A 19,541-nucleotide genomic window follows, 5' to 3' on the forward strand; every position below is an offset into this window, starting at 1 on the left:
AAAAAGGAGCCAGTATGTCAGTGCATGGTTTCTTGCAGTGGGACTTCTTTACGACATTGTTTCTTGGTTTGGTTTTTTTTTTTTTTTTTAATATATACATTTATTAAGCAATTTTAACAAATGTAAAAGCAGTAAGAAATAGAGCAGCACTTGAACCTACAGAGAGACTCATTGCGCACCAACCAAACAAGCTATGAAAAGCTATTTCTTTTTCCTGTTTTTAATTACTTCACGCATTAAAAAGCAGAAAACATCCGGCGTACAAAGCCCACGGTCACGCCGCACCCATGTGAATTACCACCTCATCACAAGGCCGGGAAACAGGGCGGGCAAACCCCGAAAAAACGAACGAACGAACGAACGAACGAACAAACAAACAAACAAACAAAACCACAACAAACATAAAAGAAAAAAAAAGTAATTTCTGTTGTCAGGCCGCTCCCGCGGCCCATCCCCGCCCCGCGCCGCCTCAGCCGCCCCCGCGCCCGCGGTGAGGGGGGAGGTGCCGGGGGGGGGGGGGGGGCGCGCCCTCCGCGTCGCGGCTCCGAGCGCCTCCCCTCGCGAGAGCGGGCGAGGTTTCCGGTGTTGTGGCTGCGGGGCCGCAAACATGGCGGCGACGCTCCGCGCCCGCTCGCTGAGGCACCTCCGCATCCGAGGTGAGGAGCGTCCCACGGGCCGCCCCGCCGGCGCCCGCAGCGCCACGGTGCCCGCCCCCCCACGGTGCCCGCCGGCGTCCCCCGCTCCTCTCCCCTCTTTCTCCTCCCTGTCCCCGGCTCCTTCCTCCCCGCCCGTCTAATGCCTTTCTCTCCCCCCGTTCCCGCAGGTCGGAACGACAGCGGCGAGGAGAACGTGTCCCTCGATCTCAGCCGAGGTACGGGTGGGGCGGGGGGGGCGGCGGCGCTGAGCGGCCTGGTGGTGCCGCGGGGCGGGCGCGGGGGCCGAGGCCGCCGGCGGGGGCTGAGTGGAGCCTCCCGCGGGTGGGAGCCGCTCCTCGGGCACTTGTGGGGCCGCGCCGAGGCCGCGCCGGGGCCGCGCCGGGGCCGTGCCGGGGCTCCCTCCTCCCCGGCGTGCGGCTCAGGCTCCTCGGCCGGCGCTGGGGCTGTCCTTGAAGCCCCTGCTACTCGCAGACGGCGTTGTTTACAGTGCCTGACCCTCCGGGTGATCTTGCCGTGCGCATCTGAGCAGCACCTCGGCAGCGGCGAGTATTCTGTCTCCATCCCTTTTTCGTGTATCCCTGCCCGCCCTAGGCCGGCGGGCCACGGCGCTTGCCCTGAGCCTCTTGCTCCAAGACCAGCAGCCACTCATCTCCCCTTTGCTTGTTGACTTGCTCCAAACATCCTCCACTGCTCTCAGATGTGTCTGTGTGTGTGTGTGTGGTGGCGGGGGCTAAGAGGAAGGAAGCAACGCTGATATCTGCTACACGCTAAGAAATTTTGTCTCAGGCAAACAGGTGCTCGTTCCTTACCCACATGTATAGGCCAAATGTGATCTTGCCTTGCTGAGTCGTGAGATGAGGGTTAGACTCTCCCAAATAGATGGATAAAATTCAAAAAGCAAACTGGAATGTCATTGCTCTAGAGGCAGTGATATTTCGTGGGACAGAGGATCCTAGTCTGGCGGAGGGAATAAAGTTGATGCTGGTATATAACTGTTCTCTTCAGGAGATCCAGGATGGCTATTACACTGAATAGATCCATTTTCTGAGGAAGTAGGCAGGGGAATGACCGAATCAATGAGATTGATAAAAGTGGCCTGTGAAATGGAAAAGAAGTAAAAATATCAGCAGTAGAAGTAGTGTTTTCAACTTGGAATTGTTGATACTGCATCATACTTTCTCTAAGTCTCTTTTCCCCTAAAGTAAGCTGTGTTTAGAATTATTTTATTAAGAAGTTTTATCATGGGCTGCAAGTTATTTCTGTGTATACATATCATATTTACAAGTATGTTTTAATAGTTGGGAAAACTGCTGGGGTTTCCTCAATTTAAGGAAACAGGCTCTTCTGTCTCTTCTCACTCTATCTCCCAAAGGACATGATTGCTTTAGAGAAATACTGTCTTTAAAAATCAAAACTGGTGAAACTTTTATCAGCAAAATGTAGAACAAAGGCCTTAACAGTTTAAGCACATGGCAAAGTTATTGCTGTAAGCAGTGCTACCTGTTTATGAAATCTGCAAAATTAGGATTTTAATGAATGGGTTTAATAACTTTTTTATGTTCTGTAACATACTGAAGTGTTCTGAGGTGAAAGAACAATACACAAAATTTAAATGCTGGAGTGGTAATTTGAGATGTGGACTATTTGAAATCTTCTAATCAGAATTCGGTAGGTGACTATGATTGTGATATTGACTTTTGCCATGAGGTGTTTTCAGCTGCCTGCTGATTCCAAGAGACCTGTAGTAATAGCAGTACAACTACGACATGCATATAGTGTTGTAAAAGAGGCTCTGGAGTAAGATGCAAAACACGTTTTTAATACAATGAAAAAAGGTGTTTTGCACTGTGGCTGTATAGCTCCTATTAAAAAAAAATCTTTGGGGAAATCAAATAAGAACTTGCTTTAAATTTAGATGTCAAAAAACCAAGGGTTTTGGGGTTTTTTTTGAAGAACTACACCTGACTGATCAGAAACCATATAACACTGTGTATCCACAGTAGGTATTAACTGCATTTTAAAGAGGAAACCAAAGTAAGAAGCTTAAAATTTTGTCTCAGCAAGACATTACCTAAGCTAGATGATAACTTGATTTCCACAATGAACACAACGAATATTTGTTTTCCAGCTGTTACAATAGTTATGGAAGCAATTATATTTTGTTACCCTAATTTGGTACTAATAGTGCAGTGTTTTGATTCACTGTGTTGTGCAGATCACATAGTTTTCCACAGGGCTCACGTTTGCATTAGCTTGAAAGAATGTTCTAATGTTTTTTGTTTCCCGGTACAACTGAACTTTGTGTTGATTAATGTGAAATATCTGATTTGAGCAAAGTAGAGAATCACCATAAACAGAGCGTAGCCATATGCTTCTCGTTACAGGGGCCTCTTTGTTACAAACACGAAAAATTATATTGGCACTGCCTTATTTTGAATAGGTTCCTGTTAGTAATAGCATGACTTAGCACACAGATTAGACCTTTACTCGTCTATACCTGTGGACTGTATACTGTTTACACTTTCCATGCAAGAGGCCAGTGCTGTTATTAAGAATTTCAAAACAAATAATAAATGTGGGGAGAGCACTCCTGGCTGTGCTGCTTTGAGTTCAGCTTCTTCCTGGCTTTTTGAGCGGTAAGGCTCGAGGAGTGCCTTGCTGCTTGCAGAGTGGTCTACATTTCTCTGTATGTGTTTGGTTTGCTCTTTTCTCCTGTCCTGTAGTTATAGGGTTGCTCATGTTTTCACAGAGGACTCCAAGCTTTTTTACAAGTTTTCACCATGGCTGCTGTCCTACTCAGCCCTCCCCATCTTCTAAGAGGATTCAGATAAATCATTTTTAAGAAAACCACTTTGCTGAAATGCTGATCAACTCTGGAAGACTTGTCCCCAGGATAAGCATTTTTGTGTATAAGGCTGGTATAGTAAGAAAAAATGGTGCAGATACAGGGTAGACTCGTTGCTTTTGACTACTTAAGATCATATGTCATGTATTCTGTTGATTACAAAATTGCAGTTAATAACTGGGATTTAGAGCACTCATGTTTTGGCCTTGTGTTATATTACCTGCTCAGAACAGAACAGAAAAGGAAACGGAGGACAGACTCGCCACCAGTATAACTCCCATTGGAGTCATCTGGAAGGAATTAGCAATGGGATGAGAGAGACTGGTTTAATTAGACTACTGAAATCAAGCTCATAACTTCTGAAGGCCAAAAAGGACAATTGGAGGTATCGACCAGATTAGTGCATTTGCTAGGAATTTTTCCACTGACTCTGGCCATGGTTGCATATATAACCATAATACAAATATTATATGCCTTTTCTTTGTTTCTGACTGCTTTACAGGCATTCAGAGCTGAGTCACAGAAGCATATATACCTCCCAGAGCTCTGGGCACTCTTAAAGGCCTGTGTAATCCACACTTCATTTGCTCGTAAGTTTTTGCAGGGAGCTTGGACTAGGTGACCTTGAAAGGTCCCTCTCAGCCCAAAACATTCTGTGATTCTTTGCTCACCTTTGTAACTGGATCACCTTGTCCTGCTGGGTGACCAGCACCTCTTCCTTTGTTGGAATTTTGGCTGTTGTCCTTGGGTCTTGAAGACCTAAGTAGTTTGGAACTCGGCTAGTTGAGAGCAGTCTCACGGTGCATTATCTGTAGTCAGGCTCATCTTCCTTCAAGGGATCCCTGTTTTCTTGGAATCTGTAGCTCAGAGGTTGCACTGGCTATTAGGAACTTTTCAGGGCTTGTTTGCTTACCGGTGCAGGAGTGCCAACTGAATACTGAAGTTGAGTAGAGTGCTGTTCATGTCCGTATGTGTTCATTTCCTCCTTTTTGAGGGTAACAGTCTTCACTTTCTGATACTGTACTCTTTAATCAAGTGAAATGTCCCTATCTCAAGCATTAGTACTTTCATTTATTATTCAAAAACATGCATTACAAGATACTACTTTGGTTTATCAACTTGTACAGCCAATTTTCTCTACTTGGTAAGTGTTGAGTCTTCTGACTGTAACACAGGACATACATGAATAAAGCAGCTGAGAAAACTGGTTGTTTTTTTTTCTTCCTGAGACCGATATCACAAAATTGACTAGTGTTGTCTGAGAAAATACCCTTTTCCTTTTTAGCCTTCATTTCCCCATGTCATGTGGATAATAATAAAATATAGAGGAGTTCCGTTTAACTTCATGAGGTCTAAACCATGTTACTTTTCTTACTGTGCTTGAATAATTTTAAACCATGTAGTATTTGATTCCATGTTCCTACACGGCAAATTGTAATGCATTGCATGCAGGGCAAACATCTTGGGATGCTATTTGCAGTTTGCAGCCCACAGAAATGTTGGGCATTTTTAAGGGTTATTTGTGGGATAGTTAAAGAAGGCTGGATGAATTTTGTTTCCAAAATCAGCTTGAGATTTGATGACCATACTGTTTCCAGCTTCCTTCATCAGTGTGGAAGAAGCAGGGAGGAACAGAGCACATGTCCGATACTGAAGGCTCAAGTAGTGGGGGAAGGAAAAAAAAAACCTTTTTGGAGTGCTTGCAGCATGGCAGTAGGGAACCACTGCAGAGATGGCAGCTGGTGCATACTTTTTGATGCCTCAGAGGCAGTTCTTCCACTCTTAAGTCTGCTACAGAAAGCGTTTAGGTGGTTCTTTGCATACTCATGGGAAATGTGGCCTGGCTTGAAAACATCGAGAAGTAGAGCTCCACCATGCTGTAGAAGCAGTATTTTTAAAACAGCCAAATAATCAAAATGTGTGGGCACCTTTCACCCTTACTTTGCAGTATGGCATAATTTTTATGGGTAGCTGTAGCAGGATGTTGAGCTTCAGCAGGTCATGCAGAGCAGTTGTTTTTTGCTCCCTTGTTTGTGAATCTGTAACAGAAACTGTAACAGGAGTAAGCAGGTAATTAGTAATATTTTTTATTCAGTGTCCTGAGAGACAAAGTATGTGACAAAGGGGCAAAAACTGTTGAAGAGACCTCTTAACTTTGCTTAATGAGAAATGTTCTACTGCATTATTTTTGTATGTTGAAGTTTTTTGTTACATAGGGAGAACAAAGGGAAAGTGATCAATGATGGTGGCCTGCTAAATTTTTGGCAATGTGTGAGCTTTTGATAGGTTTTAAAAGTAAGAGAGTAAGGTGCTGAATACGTGCACTTCAGAATTAAGTCATACACTTAACTTTCCTGTCTGCACTTGTGCTTGCACATTGACCGTTGTTTTGGAATTGTATAGTGCATTGTCCTGGTTAGATTAATAACACTTTTGTACCTTTGGCTTTGCTTCCTAAGCCCTGCTTTTATAATCTTAAGACTTCTCAGAACTGCTAAGATGGTGTGTGCTTAAAATATTTTCACTTTCCATTTCTTGAAAACAGGAACAACATTTTTAATGAAGGAAAAGTTTTAGCAGAAGAGCACTTCAAAACCTTATGACTTGCTTATCTATTGTTAATATTTCTCTAGGAATTGGGTCCTACCATGTCTTGGAAGATCTGCACTCATAGCTGTCTTTAAAGTTTTTGTGTACAGCATCTCTAAATTTGTTTTTGTGTGTGGGTTCTTTGTTCTTGCTGCTGTGGTCAGAGAGTAAAATGACTGTTCTAAGATCTTGTACTTTCTATTACAAAAGATTTTTCTGTGATTTGGATCGGTGTCGATACACTGATCCAAACACCTTCTTAGGCGTTTAAGCAATGCTCTGATTTCATGACATTCTTCAACATGCTTCCTTCCTCCCCGAGTGCTGAAGTATCAAAATCTCCTGCTGCCTTCTTGATATGTTCAAGTGTTTGTCATAAATGTTATTCAGGTTTTTTCTGTTGCTTCCCAGTATCCCACTTAGATATTAGAGCAATGCTTACTTTCAGCATTTTTTTCTGTTAGAGCCTATGTATTGTAGAGGCTGTGTAAAGTAACACACTCCTCATCATAAACACAGTAAACAGTGGAGCTATGTCAACCATCTCCTGTCCAGAAAGAAGCGCATTGCTTGCCCAAGCTGATGACCTTCATGTATACTTAAGCAGTTACCTAGCAATCTCAGGAGTTATACCCTAATAACATAGAAGAGATGCTTAACATCAGGTATTGTTATTTTTCTTTAAAGTGGGAAGAAGTGAAATAGTCGTAGTTAAAATTGCAGTTTTCTTACTTTTATATCTATACAAACTCAGACACTGCAGCAAATGCTCGAGAGCAATGCTCAAGAGCTTTACAGGACAGCTTGAGAACTGATTTTGGAATGATGACTGACTTGGGGAATGTACTGAAAAATCAGACAAGTTTTTCTTAACTTTTATAATAATAGAAACTCCTCCCAAGATTTCTTTTTTAAAATAGTAAATGGCGCAAGTCATCTACTTTTAACACCAACTACCTTCTTGCAGCTAAGACAAGAGCATGTGTCTTGAGGCTTGGATAACTACACAAAAGATCAGATAAAGTAAGAAGTTTGCTTTTCTTTGGAAGTGTTTTACCTGCCTGCAGGTAGGCAGATGCTTGTACAATAGTGCAGGTGAATTCACACACTGAGCAGTGAGTACTTTCGATACGGAAGGGTAGGAGACAACACTGCTACGTAAGTGCTGGCTGATATTTGTCAAATTTTTAACTGGAGCACTTGTAACTGTTGTAACAAAATGTATCTATTCTAGTTTAAGAGTCTATAATGTTGGTATATTTGTATATGCTGCAGAAATGATCTTTTTTCATTTGCCTGTCATCTGGTGTGGTGATGGAAAATTTCAGAAGCAAAACTTCAGGATATGGTTAGTGAAAAGTGTATTCATCAAAGCTTTGCGTCTGATGTAAAGGAGGTGCGCTGGTAAAGATGCATAAATGAGAAAATGTAGTAAAAAAACCCCAAACACAAAACCCAATCCCAAAGAACAAAAAAAAATTACTTACAGTTGTATTATTTAGATATTTGACTGAATTTTGCTGTTAGCATGTATTTGAAAGCTTTCTAGGTGTCAGTGGTGGACGGCATGGGTTTGGGTAAATAAATATAATGAGGAAGTCTCTTCACCTAAATTCTACCTGTCCAGCAATAGCCTTTGAATCAATGTTGTTCATTAATAAATCAATCTGAGTGATAGCCTTTATGAACATTTTCCTAAAAGGGAGACTTTTTTTTCTAAATGTACTGGTTTTGTTCTTCACTAGACTTCCCTAAGCTCATTTTAGTTAAACTGCTATTTACTGCTATGGTTTTGGGTACATGTGAACATTCACTCAGGTGGTTGCTCCTGCGTAATTTCAGAAATACAGTTTTAAGTTAATGTATTTATTTATTTGCTTGTTTACTAGAAATGTGCTTAATTGTCAGAGATGCAAAACGAAAATTTTTAATTCTGTTTCAGTTGGAAAATGGTTAGAGAACATAATTTCGTGCTGTTTATAAATGATACTTTCAGTAACCATTTAAGTCCAAGACGGAAAGGATGGCAAAATGGTAAAGATGACTGTTACTTGCCCATCTTTGAAATGACTCCTGTGAATTAGCAGTCATTTGGCTGAAATGAAGTAAGTACATCTCTGTGCCCTACTTGCATAAGTGTTCATTGTGAAATTAACTACCTCTGTTGATTTAAGACTACAGAATGATTGATAGAGATGCTTATTCATAGAGTTTAGGTATTTAAAGCAAAACAATATGGCCGTGATTTATGGAAAAATACACAATAATTTTAAGAGTAACAAAGAGTAATTTCATTAATCTCTTCATGTAAAGATGTATGGTGCAACACAGGGATTTTTGTTTGGGTTTTTTTTAGCTGCATAGAAGATTGGTTTCCTACGTGAAGTGTACGTAGACTATAAATAAATACATATATTTAAAAATAATTACTTTATAAAAATAGATGACTTTCAAGAACAGCTGTTGCCTAGAAATTACTTCTTTAAAAACAAATTATTAAATCTGTAAGTAATCTTACTCCTTTGTTACCTCCTGAGCATCAGTGAAGTCAGAATTTCGTTTGAGCAACCTCATATCTAGAGAATTTAGAATGTGTTCATCTCCTTCTTTATGCAAACCATATGTGTGTGTCGTGGGTAGACTTCTGGGGTTTTTTTCATGAAGTACAAAAAGTGAAATAGAAAAAATCTTGCTGTTTCCATAAACGTGGTGTTAGCAGCTCAGTTTTTAGCTTAGCCTGTTACTGCAGTGGATAGGTTTTTCTAAATTGAGATTGACCAATGGATTAGGTGTCCTCTGTCTTCAGAGAATTGTATTTAGATCATGTGAAATCTGTAAATACGACGTTTCCTGTCCTTTTTCAGGAGAAAGAGTGGAAGTCTTGAATGGCCACAGCAATGTGACTGTATTACCTGTGTGACACAAGGACCTGTCCTGTTCCTTAGTATGAGGGAATGAAGTCCACAACTACCATCAATCAGCACTATTTTGAAATCTTCTGGTTATAGCATTTTAGGATGGGGAAAACAGCACATCACATTTGTCACAGTTTAAATGTTTGATGTTGCAGTCCTGCAGCAGTTTGTGAATTACTTGTAGTTTCTAGTTGTGTCCCTGTTTTAATGTTTGAATTTGTTATTGCAGTGGTGTTTCCATGTTGTGCCAAATTGCCCTTCGTGTCTTGATTGGCAAACTGGGTGATCCTACATCTCCTAATGTTGATGGACTTAACATGTAACATGGTATTTCTGGGGACAGTGACTACTTCCTGACACCTTAGAGTTTATTAGTAAGAACCATGTAGCATTTATGTTTTCAGGTTCTTGAACAAATTAAACTGATGCAGAAAAGAATCAGAATGCTAATTGAGAAAATAGTCCTATGATTATATTTCAGTTTGATAATATTCAGAGAAATACGTGATCAAAATTCTCAAGTGGTTTTGAAAGCAGATTTGCCTGGTCTACTCTCCAAACATTAGTTGCAAGATGTCAGAAAGGCATAGTGTTTTGTTAAAACAACTGAAAATTATGGCCATCCTGATATTTCTACTTCTGAAAATGGTGGCAGAAAAGAGGGAAATGAGTAGGAAGAGCTGAAGATAATTTTGTAAAGCATTACAATAAACTTACATTCACCATTCAGATTCATCACTGATGTTCTGGGAAGTATTAATTTGATTTGTGTACTGACATAAGCAATTTTGTAAATCTGGGAAACGCTTTTACTGGCTCTTGAGCATAAGAACAGTTGTACTGGGTCACTCCAACCTTGGCAGTAGTTGATAATTGTTGCAGAGAAGAGAGCAGAACAACAGGGCAAACAAATGCATAGTCACACAGTTACGGAATGTTCCCCAGCCTCCAGCATGTTGACCCTTTGTGTTTTTTGTCTTCTTTTTTTTTTCTTTCTCTTTTTTCTTTTAAACATCTGAGCTTTTGAAAGTTGAGAGGAAGTTCTTCCTGAATTTAACTGTATTCCAGAATTATTTATATTTGTGTATTATTATGTGTATTGTTAAGTGGTCATGATAGAAATTCTAAGAGACTAGGATTCCGGTTTGGTTTTAGTCATGATAATACGCAATAGTTACAGTTGTGTATCTTGTATAGCAGAGGGATGACATTCTGATGGGATTTTTTGTGGGGGGAGAGGTGGAAGAACTGGGAATAAGTTTGTAATTCCCAAAGACTCTGTATATCAAGACTTACTGCTATGATTCTTGGCATCAACATTATGTCTACCTAGGAGTTGAAGAATAACTGTAAATTTAAATGGAGGACTAAATTAAGCATTTTCTCTCTAGGAATAGACAAGTTTATTTTAAATAACAGTTTTTTAAATATGCTTTGATACCTTACATAGTCCTAACTAATATTATTTAATACTGTTTTCATAATTGGTCTTTGAGGAAGCTGTGCAGGACTCTAGATTTTGTATTGCTATAAAGCATTTAAAGAACAGTTTGTTTATCAAAAACTGTATGTAATTAATTTTCAAATCACCATTGTAGTTATCCTTTGGAATGGTCCTTCAGTTTTCTCTTTCTATTGTGGGAAAGCTGTTAACATTTCAACTATGAAACCCATTTTTTAGAAGTTTTAGCAGTAATGCAATGCTGTTTACAAAGCTGATATACAAGATCACACGTTGGGAATAATTAATGTAATTCCAAGGTGTGGGTGTAAGAATGGCTTTTCTACACATATAATCTCAGTGTCTTGGTTAGAAATAATACAAGACAGCATTTTGGAAAGTGGTCCATTTTGGAACTGCTCTTCAAGCTGACTGCAACACCAGACTGTTTATTTCCTGCCACCTTTATCTTAGGAATATTGACATTAAAAAAAAAAATCCTTTAATTTACAACATTTTATGCACATCTGCAGAAGAGAAATCTGTACAATCACAGTAGACGTTTAAATTTTACTTACTTGTTTTCAGAAGCACTTGTCTGCAAGTCTAGATGTAGAGAATTAAATATGAAGGATTAGATGCCTAAGTTATCCTGATGCATGATTTCCTGTTTATCTGAGGTTCTAGTAATACCTGAATCCTACCTTGAATATGCTGTCTTTTCCACTGCTTTCTTGTTCACAGGCATTTTTGTATATGTGATGGTTAATTTCTACTTCAGTGATGTAGGAAGATGAGTAGTTTTGTTAGTTTCTTTTCTGACTGCCATGAAAGAGAGGATGTGTGCTTTTTTCCATATTAGTGAGCCAGTTTCATATATTCATAGCTTTCTTGAGCAACAAGGGTGAAAATAGTCTGAGTTCTTAGTTTTTCTTTGCTTTCTGTTTTCACAAACATGAATTACTGGAATTTACCTATCTTCAAAATAAAGTATGGTTCCCCCGTGAAAACTATGGGAATCAAACTAAATAAATCTCTAGGTGCATTCTGCAGAAATCACTCTTTAGTCATAGGTACTTTCTAAGGGGTTATTCTCAATTGTTAAAGCTTGATATACATGTGGATTTTTTTAATCTAAAATTTTCAAGTCTTGTTTGGCAAAACTTTTACATCACATTATACCAGTGAAAAGTATTTCCCACCTTACGGCTTCAAGTGTGGTAGCAGAATTTTAACTGTGGTCATAGAGGATATCTATCTGGCTAGTATTCAGTACATTTTTCAACATAACTGCATTAACTTGATACTACGAACAGACAGGTTTTTATGTTTTTACACTATAAATTGAGACATGCCTTCAGTCTAAACGTGTATTACTGTGTTTTTGAAAATCACAGGTTGAATGTAAAGTGTTCATGCACTAATTTTTTGGAATCTGGCAAAATAGAGTTGATGTGTTAATATAAATAATACAGGAATGATCTGTGTCGCAGAGTTCGCCTTTTTAATATAGCTTTCTCATCTTTCATATTCTCAGGTTTTCTATGCAGTTTCCACCTTTTGAATTAGATGTAAATTAAGAATACTTTAATATCATGAAGGTTACATAGTTGTCCTGATTTTTTTTTTTTTTTGCAACAAGTTGGTAATGGTAGGATATGACTTACCATTGATGTCTCATTTCATTATTAAAGGTCTTGATTAAAATGTGTTTTGGGAGGCTGACTTATCATATAGTCTTACATAGGCACCTCTAAGTAATTTCTAATGTTTCACTGCTTTTAATAACTGATAACTCATTGCTGTTTCAGTGGAAGTGGAGAACAGTGCCTTAATGTTTCTAGTTGGTATATTTCACTCAGCTTCATTTTGGCAGCTTGTACTTTAACAAGCTACTAAGAACAGCTTAACTATATGCAGTTGCATGGCTTTTACACTCTAAAAATACCTGATAAATGTAGGGGTGTATAGGAAGTTCACCAGGATTATCCATTATCCAGTCATTACTGTGATTCTTTCAGTAAGAGGAAGATACTTCTCATGTTCTTAGTCAATGGTGAGATGCTTGACTGTAGGTAAGTACAACTTCCTTCTTTAAAGGAAGTATTTAGGAGTATTTAATCTTTTATTTCACTTTTTGGGCCTTGTGGTTCTAGTAGGTGTGACATCAGCTGCTAGTGCAGTCTCTCACTTGAGTGTTACTGTATATACATTGGCTACTGTGTACAGTTCTGTGTACTGTTTCAGCACCTACCAAGTGATGCATATAATACACACTCCTCAGTTTGACTCATGCCTGACTTCAGAGTTACTGAATTATTTGTGTGCTAAAGCCTACCATTCTTTTTTTTTTTTTTTCTTTTTCATTCACATGTGCATAACAGAACAGCAAATTGGCATGCTGCTAGCATACTGAACGTGGTCAAACAATGCTACTAAATCTGTCAGGCAAAAGGAGCCGTCACTTGTGCTAATATAGCTATTGCTGGTCCTATTTCATCCCTGCATTAGATGGAGTGCTAGCTGTTTTGTGTAGCTGGACTTCTGTGGTATTCTTTCTCTCTGGAGAATGGGATCTGTCAGAATGCATCATGGTTCTCACTGGGGAAAAACAATGTCACAGTCCTGAAGGGGTGAAAAAATGAGCTAAGCCTTAAGAGGTCATGAGAGTTTAGAAACAAACAACAACACAACATTGGAGATTTTAAATATACATGCATCTGTGACATACATTTAGGCATAGAGATTCATGTAGTTCTTGAGTCTGGAGTTCTAAAAACACCAGCTTTGCTCTATGCTAAAGATTATAATTGTAAGTACAGTGTGTTAGTGCAAAGAATTGTGGGTGACAAATTGTGTTTAGTGTAACAGAAGTAAACAGAGCAACTACTGCTACCTCACAGTTTTTGCTGTCCAACAAAAAGCAGACGGACAGAAAATGAGAGTAATGATTAGCAAGCTAAGCTGTTGCTGCTAGGCACTAGTGGGCTGACTTGCAATTTTTATATGTATCAAGTTTGTAGATGACATTTGAGTGACGTGGGTTTGTGTACAATGTTTGGGACAGCTTACCAGTTGTAAAGTCCAGGTAAATAAAAAGACAACTTTATTCTACTGAGTGTCATGTGGAACAGGTATGTCTTGCTTCCACTGTTCTACCTGTGAGTGGCTCAGTGGCACAGCTACTTCAGAGTGGATTTTGTAAGAATTTAATACTCCGTTTGAGTCTGTAACTCAGTAGAGAACTAACATAGTCAGAAGAACAAAAAAGGATTCTACTGAGGTACTTGGCAGGATGATTTTATTGTGAATTTGACGATGAGTGCTGAAGTAGTGTAAAGGATAATAGTGGGACAGGAGAGAGAAGGGAAGTAAGGGAAGGGGTTGTTCATCTTTTGGCAGAAGAAAGTTGGAAGATAGTTTAGTAATTTTGCACAGCTCCACTCTCAGAAGCACCATGGGAAAGAATGTGAAGATATTTGGTTGTTGCTGTGGGCCAGCTGGAGATCATAGAGTCATTTTGGTTGGAACAGACCCTTGATCATTGAGTCCAACTGTAAACCTGACATTGCCAAGTTCACCACTAAACTGTGTCCCTAAGTGCCATGTGGATGCATCTTTTAATTACCTCCAGGGATGGTGACTCAACTGCTTCTCTGGGCAGCTTGTTCCAATGCTTGACAACCCTTTTGGTGAAGAAATTTTTCCCAATACGAGTCAGCATCTCAGCAATAAATGAAGTGAGTCAGGAAAGCATAGACTTTTGAGGGGTCTTAAAATAGTAACAAGTAGCTTCTCTTCTTGCTTTTTGTTTCAGATCTATAACAGAAACTTCTGATGAGCTAGAGAGTAAGAGCTAAGAAATCTCTGCAGCAGTGATATGAACTGGGGTCCTTAAAACAACATGTTCAACACCAGTTAGCTCAGTTGGTTAGAGCATGCTGCTAATAACACCAAGGTTGTGAGTTCAATCCCTGTATGGGCCATTTACTGAAGAGTTAGAGTCTGGGATTCTCATGGGTCCCTTCCAATCCAGATATTCTGTGAATCTGTTAAACACTGACAACAGCCCCTTCTTCTCCCCCAACAACCCCCCCAAAATAAAAACAAAAAAAAAAAAAAACAACAAAAAACCTACCCCAAACAAACAGAAAACCAAACAACAACAACAAAAAGGTCTATGTCAACACCAAGATGAACTGTTAAGCTTGACAATGAAATGTTAAGGCTGTGATACTACTTTGGAAGATCAGTCTCTGATTTTGTGCTATGCTTTTTTCTGTTTCTGCATTACTTGGTATTTTATAGTGCCTTTGTAAGATTTTGTGACAGGAAGATAGATAGTGCCGGATCTGATGTGTGATATCAGGAAAGTCAGATGGCTTAGTTTTTAGAATCAGAATGTAGTCTGTTTCCAAGCTCATTTCAGTGTGAGGGACAGCCTAGCAAAAGACTGAATCGCCATTTGTGATGTCATGTCATGTTGGTTGTTTTAAATTCTTTTACATTTGTGATCTGAAGTTTTTTAGGCCTGCTTACCTTCCTTACTGGCTTTACTTTTACTGAAAGTGAGTCACTCTTGAGTGAGTAATATAAATTTTCTACTTCTTTGTAATGTATGCATTTTCAGAAGAAGGAAAAACAAGATAGCCAGTCTTTCCTTGAAGTTAGTATGTCACAGTTATTTTGTTAAATATTTAATGGAATACTTTTTGTGAGAGGGTTCTTCTGAAGTTTTAAAACAAGACTTCACCTCAGAATATTTGACCAAAAAGACTTCTGTTATTTTAGTTCCTTCTGAGGTAATATGTTATGAGAGACTTTACTGTCTTGTTTTTCTGCATCAGCAATGGTTTTGATCGGATTGAAGTGTGAGACAGCTAACTTGCTCTATTTGTATTATCAATTCAGTTGTGGAAATGTCTGTCATGTTCTCAGTTTCCTCACAGTTTTGTAGCTTTTGTTCCAGAGTTGCCAGTTTGCTTCAAATTACTTATCTGCTAATGAAGCTTCTGGGAAATACCTCACTGCCCTGCTAAGCGTCACAATCATGTCTTTCCTCAAACTTCTCAGTCTCTAAAAATAATTTTTTCCTCAACAGAAGGAGGACAGGATGAGGGAAAAGTTGCTATAACTGCAGTTTCTCATGCAAAAATAGGGGGAAATATTTTTAGTATACATTTTATTTAGGCATCCTTATTATACAGATCTGTCATTGCTACGTAATTGTTAATATGAGAAATGGTAGTATCATTGTGCCCTTATTTCTTCACATCCAAATTGACTGGCTTTTACCACAGGGCAACTCGCACACTTCTGAGTTAATGCCAGCTTTATCAGATAGCTGAATAGGAATGTCCGTTGCCATTGCACAAGAGGTTTTCTGGGCTAGTCCCGTGGTCTTTTCCTGTCCACACAGTGAGCTTAGTTTTCGTAGGGTTTTACCACGCATATGTAGCCATATGCATCTTTAACTTTCAAAATTAAAACATACTTCCAGTCATTTTGCAAAGTTACGTTGCTCTAAGACTGCTCACCTGGGATCTTTCTTGTGGCATAACGGGGAATTCTATAGGTCCAAAAGTGATGCGAACCAGGGAAATTCCCACACATTACTCAAGGCAGGCCAAAGCATAGATATGAGCCAAACTGTATTTTCAAAGAAACCAGATTATGAAGAAGATACTATCCTCTCCTGTTATATTCCCTTGAAATTAAGGGGCTATATGATATAAACTATTTGTAGTGCCATAACTAATCCCAGTTACTTTTTTTTGCCCCATCCTTTAAAGTGTTCAAGTCAGGTTACATAGGAGTCTGAGCAACCTGGTCTGTGAAAGATTCCCTGCCCATGCCAAGGGGGTTGGAACTAGGTGATCTTTAAGGTCCTTTCCAATCCAAACCATTCCATGATCTTATAGCTTGCGCTGTTGCAAACCTCTTAAACTGAGTTAAGCCCTGGAAAAGCAAATTGTGCGGAGGAATCTTAAACCTGGGATAGATCCAGTAAGATTCTCAGTGTCTCTAATTTCTGTGATCATATCAAAGATTTTTTTTCTTTTTTCCTAGGTATTCAAAGAGGTCCATGCACATATTCCAATTTAAATTCAAAGTTATTAGATGTCTGGTTTTGCTGTGCATACTGCTCAGCAGTGCAAGATAGCTGTGTCTGTACTCGTGTATCTGATGGGGTTTTTTTTTTTTTTGCGTATGCTGTGATTAGGTTTGTGGAAAAGGACCTTTCACATCAAGCTGGTGCTAATAGAAATTGATGCCCATATTTATATTTAAGAACTTACCATGTCTGCCCAAATTCTCACTGATCCTTTGTTTGAAAATTATCACAATTACATGGTGTAACAGCAGCATGTCTCTACATGTGCTAAAGTTTCGTTATAAACACCACAGTCAATACAACTGATTACCTTACCCTTGAGCAGGCATCTAGCAGCTAATCAAGCTAATGGCATTTGATTTCATTGGCCGATAGACAAAATCTTCATTGACTACAGTGGGTTAACAGGTTTGTACACATTAATTGGGGTGCCTACCTGTAGGTGTCATAATTTTAAATAATGTCTTGATTCCTGATCATGATGCAAGTAGAGGTCTCATCTTGCCAAACACATTCTGGATATATCCTGGTAAGATTGCTACTTATGTTTGCTTTTCTAAATTTGTTAGTTTAAGTTTTTAAACTACAGGAAGTGATGTAAAAGCATGGTTTGTAGAGAGGTAGTGAAGATGATGCTTTCTTTATATCTCCAGTGCTTGATTTCCTTTGCATAATGAAAAATACACAAACACACTTTGAGGAGGAACAAGAAGGTAAAAGACTATGTATATGCCACAAACTCAGCTGTAGCTCATCCATTCTGCAGTAGGAGGCAAGTTTTTCTTACTGAAGTTAGTGTGGGACACCACACATAGAAGAGCCCTCTTTGCTGCTTTTTAGATGTTTGGTGTTCAGGCATGTTCTAAAGACTTCATTTTATGTAATGCAGTTATTTCTTCTTTTTGGTAATATATATTACTTTCAATAGTTTACATCTTCAGGATAGCCTGGGTTTTTCATTAGTCTAAAACTGCTGATAGTATTGTTGTAATACCTATGCTCAGTGTCTAATCTAATGCTCCATGAGAATCCTGTGTCAAATATGTCCCTTTAAAAACTGCACTGCCACAGTACCGCTAGGTACAGATTTTACTACAGTGTCTGTTGCAGTACCTCCCTAGGCCCAGCCTCACTCTGTGCTGCTTGTTCCACTCTGCCTTGACTTCCATCCTTAATCCCAGAAGTGGGACAGGAGTGTCTCTTCTCTTCATGGTATTTGTTTTCTGTTTTCCAGCAGAATGCAGGGTCATCAGTTGGTGTGCGAATACTGGTTTGTGGGGTTTTGTTGTTGTGGGTGGGTTTTTTTTTGTTTGTCTGTTTTTGTTGGGATGGTTGACTGTTAGGAAAAAAGGAGAAGAGATTAAGTCTTTTGCATACCTTGTAGTTCACTTCCCATTTCATTGGAAAGGCTATTTAAAGTTTAGCATCATTATGGAAAGCAATTAATGTGGAGAGAACAAAAGAGGTCCCATCTTTCCAAAATCCCACCAACCCTTTGTCTGGAGGAAAAAAGGAATAATGTTGTGTGCCGGTACCATGCTGTATTTTTACATCTGTCTTTCAGTTTACTTTGTCTTTAAATTACAAGGGGATTAAGGGTAAAGTTGTTCAGTTACAAGATGTAGGGATTGGCGTTTCAGAAGCTAAATGGATTTCTTTGTCAACTGCAAATCTAAGATACTGATTAAAATCTGCGTTAGAGTGTCTCTCTTCCGTGGCCTTTAGCATTTTTTTGACAGAACTCAGGTATGCCTGGTTTTCGTCCCTAGCATTAATCAGATTGATGCTTCTTGGAGCAAAAGTGCTCTTCATCCCTAACTGAGATGAGGAGAGTACCTATTATATTTACAAAACAGCATGTTGAATGCATGTTTAGATTTTTGTTCTTTTTTTTTTTTTTACTGTATCTCCTAATACGCTGTTTTCTTTTGCAGACCCTTGTGATAATATGAGAGAGATTCTCCAAAATGTGGCCAAATTACAAGGCGTGTCAAATATGAGAAAACTAGGTCACTTGAATAATTTTACTAAGGTAAGACCTCAAATGATGTCATAGAACAAGTGATTGTACAGGTAAAATGTTTCATATTTACTGTCAGACATTGGCTGGGATGCTAATGAAATTGCTTAATATCACAGAGCTGTAGTTGAAGTCTACATACAACGGGAAAGGAAGGTATCAAATAATGACAAGTAAGTATGTGAATGCAGGGTTATGCTGAAGTTTGCATGCCTGTCCTGCTGGTTGAATTTGTGTAGTATTTTACTGCTTAGATGATGGAAGTATCTCCCAATGGGTTAAGTTGAGTAACTAGAGCTGAAGATTTGATTCCTGCTCTGCAGAATTGAAATTAAAAATGTAAAATGCCAGACTTTGATGTAAACTTACTGAGTATGGTGAGGATGGAGGACTGTATTAATACACATTATATGCAATGTTTTGGAAACTAAAAGATTAGGAATTGTCAACTTTGACTGCAGTTTTCATAGTGAAGATGATTTAAAGGGTCCATTTCTGGAATATATCCGTGTTGATGATTTTTGATGTGCTTGTTCCAAATTGTGGACATGTGACAGGTACGCGCTGAAAATACAACAGATATATTGGAAGCTGTCGTTGTGAGCTGACAAGGCAAGAATTAAAAACTTACTGTAGGATCAGGGTGTAAGCTGAAGAAGGAAGCCATGAAAGATGTTCAGAAAGACAGCAAGTAACATTTTTTTGGGTAAAAGAGAAACCTGTGAAAAGAAGCTGAGAGGACTCATGGGAGGTGGTCAGGGAGTGAGGGAAAAGGTGTTCATTGTAAGATGGTGAGTGGTTGTGGTTGGACCAGTGTTCGATTTATCAATGCAAGGGACACTTGCGTTGCAGTCGGTGAGGCAGGAGACGTTGGAGCTTCAGTGTGAGCCTTACCCAAATTGATGGGCTGATAGAAGGATGTGGTGTGTTGTACACCTTTCTGATAGAGATAGGGCAGCA

The 19,541-nt window shown here is 39.1% G+C and overlaps 1 protein-coding gene across 2 annotated transcripts in view; it reads left to right on the forward strand.

Moving 5' to 3' along the window:
• The first annotated feature begins 556 nt into the window (after positions 1-556).
• RICTOR (RPTOR independent companion of MTOR complex 2) overlaps positions 557-19,541 on the forward strand; it is a 76,590-nt gene continuing 57,605 nt past the window's right edge. For both annotated transcript variants that reach the window (XM_032096645.1, XM_032096646.1), the window contains exons 1-3: positions 557-656; positions 824-871; positions 18,496-18,593. In XM_032096645.1, the coding sequence (XP_031952536.1) occupies positions 608-656; positions 824-871; positions 18,496-18,593 (195 nt within the window). In that variant the 5' untranslated portion in view covers positions 557-607. The remainder of the gene's footprint in view (positions 657-823; positions 872-18,495; positions 18,594-19,541) is intronic.

This window comes from Corvus moneduloides, chromosome Z, assembly GCF_009650955.1.
Source record: "Corvus moneduloides isolate bCorMon1 chromosome Z, bCorMon1.pri, whole genome shotgun sequence".
Classification (NCBI taxonomy): Eukaryota; Metazoa; Chordata; class Aves; order Passeriformes; family Corvidae; genus Corvus; species Corvus moneduloides.